The sequence below is a fragment of the Atractosteus spatula genome, chromosome 5 (assembly GCF_055471065.1).
Source record: "Atractosteus spatula isolate fAtrSpa1 chromosome 5, fAtrSpa1.hap1, whole genome shotgun sequence".
NCBI lineage: Eukaryota > Metazoa > Chordata > Actinopteri > Semionotiformes > Lepisosteidae > Atractosteus > Atractosteus spatula.
In genome coordinates this window covers 28,313,577-28,330,867 of record NC_142710.1, presented here as the reverse complement: position 1 = coordinate 28,330,867, position 17,291 = coordinate 28,313,577, and the positions used below count along the sequence as shown (strand labels likewise).

Genomic DNA, 17,291 nt, shown 5'->3' with positions numbered 1-17,291 from the left:
GAAGAGATTTATTGCAAAAATGAAAAAAATGTACTTGTTTTCCTTCACTTTTATAGCTCTTAGTTTTTTAAAGCATGTTTCACCCCAAAAACTGAGTTTATAACAATTAAGAAAAAACATTTGAGTTCAAATCTCTCTCTGATCAACAACTCCCAGAGACTCTCACATTCTTTGGCATAATGTCATCTGGACCAGCAGTGCATTAAAAAGGAAAAAGTATCTCAATGCATTCTCAGTTGTTTCTTCAAGCTATGATCTTTGGAAAGAGTGTTTAAAGGGCATTGTTTCACAACCTTCCCGAACGTTTTCTCTCTCCGGCTCTAGGGAGAGCTGCATACTTACCGGCAGTATCATAGGCGGCTCCTTGGAGAGCAAAGTAAAACAAAGTAAACATTAGAAGAGGCCTCCAATTCAAAGGCATTTGCTCCGTCTTTGGGATGGGATCCCACAACATTTTAAACAGTGATATCACACAGTCAATGCTTAAAGGCAGTCAAAGACTGAAAATAATCTTTTGTATGTTTAACACAATAAAAACTCCCACAACGACAAAGTTATTGCCTTCTTTAAGGTCAGTATAATGGTACTTTTAGAGTATACAACTATAGTGTCAATATTTCACAGATATTGTGAAGTGGTCCTCCTCATACAAACATTAACTGTTACTTTGATCTGCTGTAAAGACCACAGTTTCTCTTCTCTTCTTGCTGGTATGTGCATGTGTGGGGAGACATTCCCCTCCCTCCCACTCCTCTGAGGAGTTGCTGTGGAGAGTGTTTGTTCTGGCTGGAGAGTCTCCTTTAGGTTTTACACACAGCTGGCTGGGACTGGACTCTTCAGCTGGACATGAAATACACGCGCCATGCTGTCAGCACCTGGACCAGTCAGCACTCACCCACCCACGCCACACCACGCCAAAAACACAGGTACTTCTGCAGAGGGCCACCCACACAGCCTTCCTCATCAACAGCTGCTCTGCGAGGGCTATGAGATAAAACCCTCGATCTGAAGTAGATTCTTACTAACGCGTGTATCTCTACTAGTATACAATTACTCAATGCCGGCATGTGGTAGCATATGACATTCTTCTGCAGGTGTGTTTGTAAAGGAATTTGTGGGTACAGAATCACATACTGTAAGATGATACAGGATTGCACATATTTAAGTTCGAGAGTGAGCGTTTGTTTTGCACGACAATGAATGTGCTGAATATGCTACACACTGACTGGAGAGTACATGCACACAGTTTGATCAGGTGTAAAGCAGAATTTGGTTATAATGACCACAATGTTGTTATTCACAATTCTTATTACCAGTGCCAGAGGAATACAGCTGGTACTGACTTAAAAAGTGTGCCCTCACCTCAATTGCATCTTTAAAGTCATCATCAGGCTCTGCCTCCTCTGCTTCCTCAATGCTCCCCGGTGAGAGATCCTGTACAAAGAACAAGAACCAAAGACAATAAATTGCCCTTCACATGCCTCAACATACATCCAACAAGCACTGCCTCCTGGATTATATCCTTATACCACAACACTCACCATCTCATGGTCTATTAGGTTTCAACCTAGAGTAAAGCGGTTCTGGCCAAAGTGTCCTACTGTAAGTGAAGTGTTGGTTTGAAAAAAGGGCCTGAACATTTTCCCAATGTTGACCACAATTATACAGTTCTACAGAACCCCAGCAATTCAGCACTGCCTATTTTTCACAGCATATGCACCAAGATTGGCAGTGCTCTTCAGTGGCTTCTGGTTTGTGGTGGTCTCCAGATGTTAGCCTGATGACAGTGTCAGCCTGGTGACACATCTGCCTAAGAACTCTGCTGGCAACACATCTGTGCACATGTGCAGGCCAGCTCTCCTGTGGTGTGGGTCCTGACAGCATTTGAGTTTACAGGCTATTGAGCACCCAGCGTGTACAGCTGCTGAGGTTTGTTGAGCTATAAATATCAACTTACAGTTTAACTGCTTCCTCCTTCCAGCTGAATCTTTTCAAAACCACACTACTCCAAAGGATTTGGTATAAACCAAGCTACACTACCACACTCAATACTACAGGCCATCTGGTAGCCAAAGTATTCAGTACAATGTTAAAAGAATGGCTCATAATAATATACAGTAAAACCTAAACCTTAGTATGCCCTAAAATAATCAATCCATTGAAATGAGGGGTGACAAGGATAATCTTGCAAGGGTCTTCATAAATAAATATTCAAATGATGGAGAACATACTAGGAAATTATAAAATTGCAACTTCTACGAAGTATGACAAACTGTACAATGACATATAATTGTCCACTATGTCCTTTGCGAATAAACATAATAAAGATATTCTACAGCTGGCACATGAACACTGAAGAGGAAAGATAAACTGAAAATGGGCTGAAAAGCATCAAGCACATGAACAAATACATTGGAACAAACAATAGTATGCCTTTGTCAAAATCTGTCAATGAGTCTGTGAATAAAAACACATAATTTTGACCAACAACAATCAAGGTAGAAACCATAAATTGTGGACCTAAAATGTCCAGTTTCTAATGTTTGAGCCAATTTTGGCAGAACTGGCAAAATTACAGAAAGTCAGAATTTCACAAAGAGGTGTTACTGGATATCTTAAAGATTTGCAAACTATAAAGAAGAGTAAACATGAAAATAAATCTGAGAATAGTAACATTATGATTATACTGCCATAAATGTGAGGAATGTCATACTGTGAATTTAATTGATCTCCCATTTTTTTTACAAAAACTGACGCCTACATTGAGAATGCCAACATAACTTTTTCATGCCTTTGCAATAGCAGAATGTTGAGAAATGCTGGCTTTATTTTTAGAAAGATACACATCTGTTAATTGTGGCTTTACGGAGTGATAGATTTCAGAAGTGTCAGTAGCTTAACAGTTTTGTTGGTATCACTTGGAGAAAGCAAACAACAGTTTTGAAAACATACTCTCCCATACACATGGCTAGCAACAAAAATAGGCTAAAACAACTTGAAACCAAGATATCCCTGTTTGCTTTATCCAAATTGAATGTGTGCTTTAAAAGGGTTAGAAGAACAGAGTTAGAAGGACTGGTTTTCTGTGCCACATCCTAACAATTTCACATTAATTTTTAATACAGAGCATCGTTACTACTAGTAACCACCTGCTAGGTACTAATTTACTACTAGTATCACAGAAATCTGAGTTATGTTAATGAAGCTACATCATGAAGCATGTAGGCTGTGGGGGTGATTTATCTGTCCTGACTTGGAACAAGTGCCACAGACAGGCTATGCTTTTGTGCTGATAAAACAGTATTGCACATTTCCCTCTGAAGCAGGCCCTGGTCTGCATACACTAAGCTCTCGTTGGTTATTTACAGCCCTGCTTGCTGGTGAAGACAGCAGGAAGGAAGGAGACACAGAGCTCATGGGAATACCCACTAAACTTCTGCTGGGGGCTTCTCCATTTCAGGAGGTTAATTGCAGGGTTATTTAAACTCAATGATTTCACTCCAGTTCTGCTTAAATTCCAGCACCACTAATAAGAGCATGACAGCCTGAAAATCAACACACTACAGTGGCTTCTGTGGGCAACAATTAGTGTTGCACATTCAGGAATAAATGCACTATTCCCTAGGGTCTTGATTTAGGAAAGTTGATGCAACAGCTAAAGAACACTATTTTGATTTACAACTTTTTATTATATTTTGATTCAGATATGTCGAAAACGTCTAATGTGCACCTACTGTACACTTTCTTTAAAAGATGAACATATTTGGAGGCTAATTCATGTTTAACTGGTGTAGTCAAACAGATCTATTAGTTTTATCTTCTGTATACTGAACACCATTGAAAAATTTACCATACCAATTCAGTACACAGTTGCAGGTAGAGCCACTCATACATGGTAGGGCCTATTAGCAATGCTTACCTCCACACTGGTGGGAGTTGGTGTCTGGTCTGCCAGCCCTCCCAGTTCCAGCACTGGGTTTTCAGTCTCTCCCTCTGGGGATTTGAGCCGACCCTGATGGAATGACTCCCTGATTTCCAAGACCACTGTTGTAGGGAGACAAAACACCTTGAGCATCTTGTGGAGTCAGACAGTTCACTTCACAGTGAAGCAGGGGAAGCTGCAGACAGTGATCAAGGTCCCATCTCAACAACAGGATTTAAACAGACGTTAAACTGGAGAATCTTTAGGTTGGCTTGAGATAAATCAGGATTAATCTTATCTTTTTTACAATTGTCCTTCCCCAGTCTACACTCCCGCCAGAATTCTGTGTGCTTTTTTCAACCCATACCCAGACATGAATGGACCCGGTGTTTGAAGCGGTCATTAAGCCAGTAAGAAACAAGCAGTAATAAGCAAATGAAATCAATTTAATTGCCACGGCCTCTAACCTAAATGCCTAACCACTTAAATATTTTTCCCATATACTGAATTCCTTTTCAATAAGTATTATTGATCTATCATTCCACTGACTGAATACTAGTGACGGACAATTTGTATAACGTTTTTTGCTGTTCTTTTAAATAAAACGGTGCCCTTTAATACAAATGTGGTTGTGTGTATCTGAACTTTACTGGGTAGCAAGAAAATATCACTTGCATTTATAAATTGAAAGCACATGTTTTCAACAAATAGGAGATTTTATGCGATGTATTTTGTCATTGTTGAGTTATTAGTTTTGTCCATTAAAAAACGAAAGTGCTTTCTATGACTTACTATAAAGTTTACAGGCGAATGCAAACACCACATTAAGTCCATTTAACGCTTGACAGAAAACTGCACAGAATTCCAACGGGAGCATGTCTATTCTAGTTTTGTCTGCAAACAGTCCATTTTCTTCACTCACAAAGGTGAACATGTATAGATTTACTAATTTTTTACACTAATTTTTTGTCCCATGCAACACAATTAAGCAACCATTTCAGTTAAAAATAAACCTGACTCATAAACGGATTCCTCGACTCCTTCTATGTTAAAATTATAATTAAAACACCAATAAATCCCCAAATGCTTACAAATTTCTCTCACAGACTTTTTGCTTTTGCCAATGAGAAAATGTGCTCATTCAGAGCTTAAACACAAGGGTATCAATTTCAAAGAAACACAGAAAGCATTCCTGCTGGTAGACAGGTGCTTCTGGGGCAGATACTGTATAAAGCCCAGAGCCTGCATTCTGCTTAGAGAGCCCAGCAACAAGACTGCTGTGAAGTCTGCGGTGATCATTTTGACTGAAATTTTATGTCATGGTCGAGAGCTTTAAAGGCTGCCAAGGACACATTCTAAGCCGCTTTGAATCACAATCAAAATTTAATTTCCGAATCATTTCTTAACTTGACTTTTACAAAAAAAGCTATTCAAGGCTTGTAATTTTAACAGACGGACTATACCGACAATCAAACTCTTAGGGCTAGCTAACAGTTTCTTAAATATTACTAATTTGGTATATGAAAAAGCTTTCAGTCACAGAAAATAAAATCAAAGAATTAACCATTCATAACATGATACTCGAAAGGATACAGTAGGAATAGTAGGTGAATAAATGGTACAAGGAGCTTATGGGATTGGTCATGATATATTTAATTCAATCGCCGTGACTTGGAATTTTTCATTGTAATTTGGTATCACTTGGTATCAATAACAACACTAGAACTATTCTGGATTTCACTTATATGATCACCACAACTACAATTATGATAGACATTTAGCTTTCCATTGACTCCCAAGGGACTATTCTCCAGCAGTGTTAGTACCCTGGACTGTATCTGATGTCAACATTGTCAGATGAAGCATTCAGAGGTGAAGTTACATCAGCTTTCTGCCCAACCTCACAGCAGCATAAATACAACAGACTTTGTGTTTCTCACAACATAATTTAATTTTAAGATTTACAAATAACTGTAATACCTGTATTGTATTTAACCTTTAACTAATTCTCTCTACGTAGGCACAATAACATAATTTGACTTATGTTTTGTATCATATTAATAAAATATCAATGACCTGTCTTGTGAACATGACCTCCCATAAAATGGCCTGTGTCATTACTTTTCTTGAGTCCTTTACATATATCATTAAAATTAGGAATGATGCTTAATGGAATGGTGATCTGAAGTATGGCCTGATGAAAAACCTTATAAACATGCATTACACAGGCTGATTTAATTGTATTTTGTGTCTCAATGCCACTTTTAATGCAGTGCTGAATATATTTTGTCATCTGAAGCCATCATAAACACATCTGAGCAACACAGTGAGAACCAGCCAATTATTTTGCATGAATATTGGATATTCCTCAGTAATTGCTCCCTGGTCCTATAGTAAATACAGTGGGTACAGGAAGTCACCACCCCCTTTCAAATGTGTACCTTTTGTTGTACGACACTCTGAAAATAAAAACAAATTAAATTAGGCTTGTTCCATTTTTATTTACACACAGTAACCTACATTAGCCAAGTGAAAATAAAATTCTAAAACATTCTAAAAATTAATACTACAACAGTAAAATACCTTATTTGGATAAGTGAACACCCCCTTTACAACTGCATTTGTAAACTTGCTCAGGTCAATCACCTTACAGATCACACAACAAACTAATTGGCTCTCGCCTTAAACTGTGGCGAGTTTGATTAGATCAGAATAAAAACAGCTGTTTCTAGAGGATTTCAGAGCTTGGAAATCCATTTCAAAACAAAGAATCCGCTATGGACAGAAAGGCGCTTTCAAAAGAACTTTGAGATAAAGTTGTGGAAAGGCACAAGTCAGGTGATGGGTATAAAAAGATTTCAAAGGCTTTAAGTATCCTATGGAGCACAGTTAAGACCATCATTAAGAAGTGGAAAGCGTATAGCACCACCCAAACCTTGCCTAGATCAGGCCGTCCCTCCAAACTGCATGACCAAGCAAGAAGACTGATCAGAGAGGCTACCAAGAGGCCGATGACAACTTTGAACGAGCTACAGGCCTTCATGGCAAAGTGGTCATTGTGTGCATGGGACAACAATATCACAAGTGCTCCACAAATCTGTATGGGAGGGTGGCAAGGAAAAAGCCACTCCTTAAAAAAAGCCACATCAAGTCTCGTTTATGTTTTGCTAAAAAGCACCTTAAAGATGCGGTGGTCAGATGAGACCAAAATCGAACATTTTGGCCAGAATGCAAAACGGTACGTCTGGCGAAAACCCAATACATCTTACCATCCAAAGAACACCATTCCTACAGTAAGCCATGGTGGTGGCAGCATCCTGTTGTGGGGGTGTTTCATTTCAGCTGGGACTGTGGCACTTGTCAGGATAGAAGAGAAGATGGATGGTGCAAAATACAGCCAAATTCTTGAAGAAAACCTGCAGCCCTCAGCCAGGAAGTTGAAAATGGGAAGATGGTTCGCCTTTCAACATGGCAATGACCCAAAGCACACCACCAAAACAACTGTACAGTGGCTGAAGGACAGGAAGGTGAATGTCCTTGAGTGGCCTAGTCAGAAGCTCGACCTAAATCCCATCAAAAATCTTTGGAATGACTTGAAGAGGGCAGTCCATCAACGGACACCACGCAGTTTGACTGAACTTGAACAACTGTGTAAGGAGAAATGAGCAAATATTCCTCCCTCTAGGTGTGCAAAGTTGTTAGAGACTCAAGGCTGTAATTCAAGCAAAAGATGCTTCCACCAAGTATTAACTCAGGAGGGTGTTCTCTTATTCAGTTATTCTACATTTTTTTTCCCCAGAAAGTTTGCTTTCTTTTTTCACTTGGATGTTGCAAGGTACAATTTGTAAATAAAACTGGAAAAAGTCTGATTTTATTTGTCTTCTCTTTGGGTTTTAGGGCAACAAAAGGTGAACATTTTGAAAGGGGGTGGTGACTTTCCATACCCACTGTATATGACATGTGAAATAAAACAAGGCCTCTACATTCACATTCCACACCTGAAGAAGGCTCCACAGCCTAAACGTTGTGTTTCTTTTCTTTTCAGCATGGAATAAATCTTGACTTGTTCCTACCTACTTAAACCTCTACATTTACTGCTGGAATTAGTCCAAAGAAAAGAGACAAGGTATATTCCCGGGATTAACATCTTACTCTGACTAAGGTAAAAGAATCTTTTTAGTCTTGAACAACGAAGACTGAGATGGAATCTGATTCAATTATTCAAAATACCTAAAGCTTCTAACAAAGACAGCCTGGTGGACTTCTTCAGAATTAACAGTGAAACACAAAGCAGGACAGTGTAAATACACTGGAAGTGCCCTTAAAACTGAGAATAGGAGGCAAATTGATATAAAAAGAGCTGTGGAACAGGCTACCTAGCTGCAGTGTTGAAGCCAATACCCCCGCTGCATACAGAAAACAGATAGATGGTCAGCCAAATGGCCTCTTCTCTTAAGTAACCTTTGCTATGTGCTTATACAGTACATGTATCGTTTTTGGGACAGCTTATTTCCATTTCACTCTGTAAGAAAAGATTTCCCCAAAACAGTCCCTGGCATAGCAGTGTTCTGCTGTGTTAATGTTGTGTATATTTGTGATTAAAGTATTCATAATGTTTACCATTGCCACCGTACACTGTTTTATTTCAAATAACCAGATTCCTAAATTTAACAACATTGGTATCGTAGCTGGCTTGACCCATCAAGCCACGACCATCTCCACTTATCCTTGTCACTGCTGTCAGCAGCTTTTAAAGATGACCCCTTCAGTTCATTACTGAATTATTCGTTACAATGTCCACCTGCTAATGTTGTAACCTATGCTGTAAAACAAACTGCTAACATAAATATACAGGGGGATAAGTACCACACCTCAGCCTGACAGCTGAGGTTTTCACTACCACTCCTCTTCCTGCGCATCTGATGTCACAAAACGCATTGTTGCCACTTCACAAATGTGAAGCAGTTTGATATTTGGTGCTTACTGATTTATTTATGGATCAGTGATAGATTGCATCCTCCCCATAAAGAACTGTGCTGACAGAATTCCATCTACATGCAGAGACTGAGATGAGGGACACATCTTCTTCCTGTGTCAAACATTTTCTCCAAAAACAAGAAGCTGTTAATGGCTCCCTAGAGTTGAAGGGTACAGGAAATATTGACTACTGAAATAAAGGAGGAAGGGGCAATTCACAGGTTGCAACTCAATGACTTTAACAACACGTTGTAACTATGCCACCTGTTTAACTATTCAGGGCTTTCCTGGTCTCTGAATCTCATTTCCAGAGATTCCAAGTGGAAAGGAGCACTCCCCCGTCACAAGTCTCTTCAGCCCAAGGACCGCAGAGGAAGGGGGATTCAGAGCTGGTTAAATATTTTTAGTCAGTACATTCAGAAACAGATACTACAGTTATAGTTCATCAGTATAAAAAAATAAATAGTTTATTTTACAAGGAAATACACATATCACCTCAGATTTTACATCTAAGGTTTTAGATTGATAGCATACTGCAGGTAGGTTAGGGACAGGCTCTGAGAGACAGCAGTCACTGTCATATAATGGGCATTATATGCAAACTGAATATGCCTTTAAGAGAGCTGTGTTATGACAATAATTGCTGTATCCTGTGAAATGTTCTAACATAATGATTTACGGCACCGGGACAAGCAGCCAGTTGAATGCTATGTTAAACTGTAAAATTACTGCTCTCGCAATAAAGCTTTGTTCCGTTGGCTATAAACGTGGGTAGACATTTATTCATACTTCTTCGCTGCTTTTTACAGTCATCACTCCCTTCCCCACCTTAATCTCCCTGTCAGATACCACATTGGACTTTAGTCATTTTGAAACAGCAGGACCAATACATTTAGCACTGAAGTCACTGCCTTTTAACAGTCACTGCATGTGAGCCTTTTTGAAACAAATGAAGCACGAAACACTTACTCACGACACATTCAAACTATGTCCAAATTCTTGGAAGAAAACTGCTGTGGTTAAAAACACTGTTGCTACACCTAGTCAAATCATACAGAATTTTCTATGATGTACGTATATCAATCTATCCATCATACATACCTGTTTCCCAGTTCATTACTAAAAATCCAACAGCTGAAGGTAGTACATCTGAATACTGAACTGAACAATTTCCAAATAAATTATTTTAAATCATTTACATATTTTTTTGTTTTTGAAAGTGAAGGCCCAGGAAACAAAGTGGTATGGTATCTTTGGATAGCTGAGGGATTAAGACATCTACTGAATGTAGTAATTAGTTATATGAAATAGAAACAACTGATCTGGTGTTTAAAATTAAAGGATAACTTCTCAGTTTAGCTAAGAAAGTCGCATCTCCTCCTAGTGAAGAAAATGTGAACTGCAACATCAGCACAACATTCAAAGATTTTGTGACATTTCCCAAAATGAAATAAGAACTGTAATCAATTACCAAAATGATATTAGTTATTCCATTAAAAATGTATTAGATGTAGCAGGACTGCAATTACATCGATACAATGTGCTGTAACATGTAAGGTAAGGCAACACCACAAAAAGTAGAAATCTATGTATGGATATAATGTTTTTTTCGATATAATCAAAAAGGAACGTGATCATTAGACAAAATGCAAAATCTATAACAGTATGAGAACTCTGTCCTGTTCCAAGCATCCCACCCCACTCACCTCGACAGAAATCTCTGTTCCACAGAAACAGGGCGTTATTGACAGCTGCCAGGACCCAGCACAGAGGCACAACATAGACCAGACACAGACCTGTCAGGAGACCGCCATAAAACCTTGACCACAAAATAAGACAGGGAGGGTGAGCCACTGCCATGGAGGCAAAGAAAAAGCAAGCAAAATAAAAATGAAATGTGCTGGTGTACAGAGAAGCCAATTCACAAAGAAATCGCTGAATGAGAGTTCAGCACTGTAAGGCCTCTATCAGTTTTATAGTATGCATGTTAAGATCTAAGAAAGCTAGGCACTGCAAAAAGCTCTATGAATGGTCTGTCAAGATAAACATAAACACCAAGCCCAGCAAGTGAATTCACATTGGACGGAGTTAACTGATTTGTGGAATCACAGAAAAATAAAGTTTGTCTAAGACCAACAAACAGGACTAAATGCATTCTAACACCTGCCAGAAGATGTTATTCACATACTGTATTGTCAAAAGGCAATTCCAATCTGCTACTAAAGAATGCTACTGCTACTAAAGAAAATAAAAGCAACTAATGGACTAAAAATGTCCTATCAGGAAAACACTGGGTGCTATCATTCAGATTAGTTTTATTTACATTACATTTACTCTAATTTACAGGACAATTGATCTCATTCTGGTCTGGTGGTACTCACAGGAACGAGGCACTGTGATCCTCCCAGTAGAGTACTCTGTACATGGACTCTGCAGTGAGGCAGGCCTGAGACAGGATCTCATCCAGCTGCACCAACCTGCAATGACAACAGCCTTCAAAATCACTGAGCTCACTCAGGGCCCATGCTCCACTGACACATTCCTAATGAACCAACTGCCACAGTCAGCCACTTCTTCAGCTGACACTAACATCACCCCTAAATTAGCAAAGATTACCTCTGAGGTCTGCAGAATTTATCTATGTGCCACTCTGTGTCTTATAAAAAGGCAGTGCTTTACAAGACTTGTAAAGTCTTACCAGACAACACTGCACTCAGTGGTTTGTCAATGTTGCTCGACAGCTCCTTTGAGAGCCTTGCCAATACCCGAAATGTGACACGGAATAGAACGTTAATTATATGAAGAATTCTTTGATGACCTTTAAGATGTTCAGTGATATCCTGAGAATTCTGCTTTACATCAATGCAGACTATTCTTTGCTCAGCTGTTGAGCTTGACAAGGGAAGATGATAAATTTTGTACTTGAAAAGCCCACACTTCATAGAGTACCAGAAGCAGAACCTTGTTCTCACCCAAAGAAAGGCCAAGAGAGAGAAGAGGTGTACTCACAAGCCCTTGACCTCCAGCATGGCCTCCTTCCTGGAGAGGTGCACAGTCTGTAAGTCTCGTCTCTGCACAGCATGGTGTCTTTTCCTTTGCAGTGCGGGCTCAGGGGCCTTGTCCCGGGAACAGTCCTGGAGATATCCCAGAGCAGCAGGGACAGAGGTACACAAGAGGCACATGGAAAACCACGCCACTGCAGGAGACAAGAGCTCAAGTCCATTAGCAAACAGTTTCCATTAGTCTTCTACAGCCTTATTTCATTTGGGGTGGGGTTCAAATTTGGAGCAGATGATAATAATAAAATGATAATAACATAATAATTATTATTACTACTACTTTTGGTTTAATCAGAAGCATTCTTTCTTTTGACTGCATACTGTATGTCCCTACTGTCATACAAAGTAGTTTTTTTTTATTTTATGTAAGAAAACATTACTTTAACTGATATTTTCACTCCCATGTACAGATGCAGCCATCTGGAATGCATATCAAACTTGACATGAGTGGTAAGCAAGCTGCAGTATCCTGGGCTCGTTTTAGCATACAGAATTTATCCCTTCACTGTTCAAAGATCAATAGGTAGCACTTGTGTTGAGTTAGATAAAGTAGTAGTAATGAAAAAGTAGCTTCATTTAATGTTTTTTAGTATGATAATCATAATTATTGAAAATATATTGAAAACAACCCATAATTTCTGTGTTATAAAAACATATACAGTAAAATACATGACCTACTGTAGCTACAATGGTTGTGCATTTTTCAGAATTTCAATGGAATGACTATAAACTAGTCAAAACAATTTAATTTTTAATATTGCAATTTGCCACGTAGTAAATATTTAAAGTCCCGCTGTTGTGTGTGATTGTCACACAAGCCTGACAGTATTAAATATTTATTTACCCATTAGTGCTTTCCTGCACTAATCATACTATATGCATTACTGCACTTGCGAAAATTTCATCAAATACAATAATTACAGAGCATTGTTTAGACACGATGTTGGTACCACATTGCTACCCCAACTCCAAATGAGGTACTGTATATCTCAATTTAGCAAAACTCTACTAGAACTACAGTTTTTAGTTACATACAATAAACATAAGTAATTGTGTATAAATAGCAATTAGAAAACAGATCATTTTCAGATTGTAATAATTAAAAATATATTATACATAGTGACTCTTTCAAAACATGAGTTTGTGGTATTCTGCTTTGAATGTCAGTACTTCACATAAATACCTACTGAATAGTACTGTGTAAGCCCATGTACACCGCGATTACGCCATAGACTAGCTTCTGCATAACTGCACATAAACAAAAAGGTTTCTAAAAATGCAATTAGGTAATAAATAGTATCTAAATAAAAATTCTGAAAAAAATCACAAATAGTATTCTTTTAAACATCAGTGATTTGAAAGAAAACAAAACCAGGAGGAACATAAAGAGTTGTTAATTTCACACACACACAGAATCTCTAATTTTAACGGTTTATTTTACAAAACTGAAAAAAAAAACATGAGATATGAGATCCACATAGAGATTCTGTTTTTCTTGATGTTCTAATTTGGTGACAAAGGACGTAATTACACGTGAAACAGCCTGTAGAGGGGAACTAACTCACAACTGCTTACAAATGTCCAGAGGCTTCGATATAACTTTACACAAACTTATATTTTAAAACAGAACAAATACATTACATCTCTCACCTTACACATTTACAGACTTGCATAACTCAACGCCCCCCAGCATTCTACAATATTTGGAAGAACACAAAAACGTCTGTTAATATAGTTGTTCACATTTGTTTGGTCAGATCTTCATCCCAGAACTTGCCAATTGCTGTGATGAGTTCTAGCTTTGTGGTTGGTTTTGCCATCTTTCAAATGTAGCCTTTGAGGGACAGCCAAACCATTTTTACTGGATTTAAATTAGGGGAATCTGCTGGCTTTTTCCCAGTTTATTCCCTCTGCTTTAATACACGTTATTGCTGCAGTGGGTTTGTATCATTGTCCTGAATGAAACAGTGTCTAGATCTATAATGTTATTGTTTTTAAGTAAACAGTACACCAATATATAAAAATGGATCATTTTAAGAAAAATACTACAGTCTGTTAGCTACTGTCCGTGTTCTACCGGGTTTTTAAGCACCAGAGATTCTCTTCAAGGAGCAGACACCACACTTTTGCCACAATGCCTCAATTTATGACAATTATGACAAAATTACTTTTATTTGTAATATTTTTTGTTTTGGTGTGGTTCTCGGTAACATAGTATAAGTTTCATTCAGTGTTTTTTTATGAATATTGTTTTATTTCCTAAACACTTCTGGTTCATTTCACTTCCTTATAGAATTTTAATTATTTGTTGTTTATATATACTATTTATAAAACAATAACAATAAATTGACAGTTTTATTTAAAAATATATTAAATATCACATTAATATTAACATGAAATGTAGCAATAATTAAATTATAAATAAATGAAATCACCAGAATAAAAAGGCATGTTTATGTTGTTACAGTGAAAAGCACAGCTCGCAGACTTTTTTGCAAGGGAGAACCTCTGTAGTGTAGAGCTAGCAAATGTGAGAATGTTCCCCCGAAAAAATGACATTACTTCAATTAATATAAAAATATGAATTAAATTCCATATATATAAAATGCATTTTATACATTTACATTTTCATGATATGATATCAATTGTATTGCTCAATATTGTGAGCTGTGCTAGTAACAGAACAACACCATGCCTCAACACAGTATGCACACAGAATGCTTAGTGCTGGAAAGCACCAATGGGTTCATAAACATGTAATATTGTAAGGACTTTAATAGTGCAGTACTTTAAGGATTCACTGGATGGCATATTGCAATATTACCATAACTGTACTAATTTATCTGATAACCATATGCATCTGTAGTACTTTAAGATTCAATGCAACACCTTGCAAATTTTACAGAGTAGTGCAGTCCTACACTGGAGTATTAAAAAAAAAATTATAATGCCATGACACAGTACTGCCCAGGATACCAATGGCCCCTTCGTGCATTCTAGATTGCATTCTAGATTGTATTGTATGTATTGTATTATTATTATTGTATCATTCGTTACACTGTGGCTGTGTTGTCTGTGTTAAGCTGCTGTTGCACTGCTATTTCTCTCATGGGATCAATAAAGTATCTATCTAGATGGCAGTGTCTAAGGGCTAAGGGACTGAATGTGCTGCTGTATTACTTTAGTAAAACTCTTTGAAAAGAACAAGATCACAAAAAGACAGAGCATGGGGAAAATTATGACTGCTGCTACTCCATGTACCATGTGCAAATGTCTCACCTTCATTAAGTGTTAGAAAAAGGATATTGAGTGTGATGCAGCATAGCAGGGAGCAAATGGGCATCTTCCACCTAGAGACACAGAGCAAGACAACTGTCAAGTCTAAATCCAAAAAGTGGTGAAACAAAACATTTTAAATCTAATCAGCAAAAACAAACTCAGCAAAGGAACGCTGAGGAAATGTCAGCAAAGGGGGACTTTTTTAGTAACCCTGCACTGTAAGGAACAGTGCAGCAGTGCTGTCAGTGCCCACTGACATGGAACTCACCTCAAAATGTACTTGAGAACATCCCAGGCATCACTTAGGGGCTCCAAATAAATTCCCATCCTCTTGAATGAAATGACCATGTTGAAGAGATCAAAAGTTTGCGCTTTGGGGCTGCTGAAATCACACATTTCAGATGTCCCAGCTTCCTTCAGAGGCGGCTCTGGCGGGTCTCCTCTATCTCCAGCCACAGCGGCCCCTTGTGGCAGCTCCAGAGAAGCCACCACTCCAGACTGCATCCTGCCTGCACATGCACAGCGCGGTGCCATCAGTTAATCCTGTCACCACATCAGTGTGGGTTCTCTAACTTAGTTTGCAAAAAAGTCTCCTTTTCACAGGAATGTCACCAATAGTCTGCTGTGTCCTGAGGTAGCGGGAGACACACAAGCTCCAATCAAAGCTAATTACATGAGTACCATACTGACATAATTGTAAAATAACTCACGTCTTTACCAACCACAAGTCAGTTAATCAGGTACTACATTGTTTCATTGTTTCTACTGTGGATATTGCACTCTGTATATAACAGTCTATATAACAGTTTAACAAGAGAGACAGACTTGACAAGACAAACAAGCAGAAGATACTTCCACATTAAGAATCAGAAAGAGCAGAAAAAGTCATGTTAATCATTGCATTTGTCCAGCCATTTACATCAGGGTAACAGGAATAAGAATGGTCGACCGTTTCGGGGAACTTGTCAAAGATGAAAAAATTAAAGGTCTGTCCAAACCAAGAGTCCACCATTTTAGTGATCCCCAAAACACTGACCTCTCTGCCTGTGTCCTTCAATAGCAGGGATTCAAGACAGCTGTGCTAGAAAAAAACGTCAGAATTAGATTCAACAATTGACTAATCATCTTTCAGTCTCATCACACAGTACATTTACAGGTTGCTGCCTATCATGCCTCCTCTTTGTCCGTCATATTTCTACCTAATTATTCCCACTCTCTTCCTATTCCCACCTCCAGTCTCTTTCACTTGCCCACCTTTTTCCCCTCTCATCTCTGTTCTCCTTCTGAAGTGGGAGTTACTGTACATGAAGAGGCTCTATAGTTGAAATGCGTTTCTTTTTTTTATCTTTGTACTTCTCAGGATTAAATAAATCTCCTAACTTGTCCCTTCGCGAATGGCACACCGACTGAGCTCCCCGCTCTAATTTAGATGTTAATTAACCAGGACTGAATTCAGGTACCGTTTTCAACATTGATGCTAAACCTGCACGAATAGATGCCTTGACATTTGCACAGCTAATCAGCACTATATTCCACCGCCTTGTCAATAATTTACAGAACAATACATTATATAAGAAAAAAATAAAAGTGCTGAATGAATTACCTAGTTGAACAACTTAACTGCAATTTTGTAAATATTCTATTTACCGTAACGTGATGCCGTATAACCCGTATATCCTTGTAAAACGCACTTATTATAAGAGTCAAATTTAAAACCCTTAACTAACTGGAACAAACAGTTTTCTTTAAACGCCTGATAACAAAACATACAAAACAACTCCAGTACTTCAAGCTTCCGCAATAAGTTCGTAGAGATGATCACAGAAACCATCGATGTACAACACCAGGAATTACTCATGATTGCAGAATGTATCGATTTAGAGACACTAGTGGAGAATACAGTATTTCACTCATGGAAGTAGAGCATACTGTACTGTACCTGTAGCTTAGACTTTATTGATCTTAGAATCACATTACTAAATGCTAAATAGAAATTGAAAAAGATAAAGAAATAGAAAAGATAAAAACTTCATCTTACTAAATACTAAATAGAG

The 17,291-nt window shown here is 38.1% G+C and overlaps 1 protein-coding gene across 3 annotated transcripts in view; it reads right to left on the bottom strand.

Moving 5' to 3' along the window:
- zfyve27 (zinc finger, FYVE domain containing 27) overlaps nt 1-17,057 on the bottom strand; it is a 58,570-nt gene extending 41,513 nt beyond the window's left edge. For 2 of the 3 annotated variants that reach the window (XM_088915859.1, XM_088915857.1), the window contains exons 1-9: nt 16,885-17,053; nt 16,274-16,318; nt 15,506-15,746; nt 15,238-15,308; nt 11,909-12,095; nt 11,281-11,376; nt 10,606-10,718; nt 3,920-4,044; nt 1,363-1,434 (exon numbers count right to left, since the gene is read on the bottom strand). In XM_088915859.1, coding sequence (XP_088771985.1) covers nt 1,363-1,434; nt 3,920-4,044; nt 10,606-10,718; nt 11,281-11,376; nt 11,909-12,095; nt 15,238-15,308; nt 15,506-15,741 — 900 coding nt within the window. In that variant the 5' untranslated portion in view covers nt 15,742-15,746; nt 16,274-16,318; nt 16,885-17,053. Of the gene's footprint in view, nt 1-1,362; nt 1,435-3,919; nt 4,045-10,605; nt 10,719-11,280; nt 11,377-11,908; nt 12,096-15,237; nt 15,309-15,505; nt 15,747-16,273; nt 16,319-16,884 lie in introns of all 3 variants that reach the window. The other variant, XM_088915858.1, reaches the window with a different exon arrangement.
- Nucleotides 17,058-17,291: the final 234 nt, after the last annotated feature.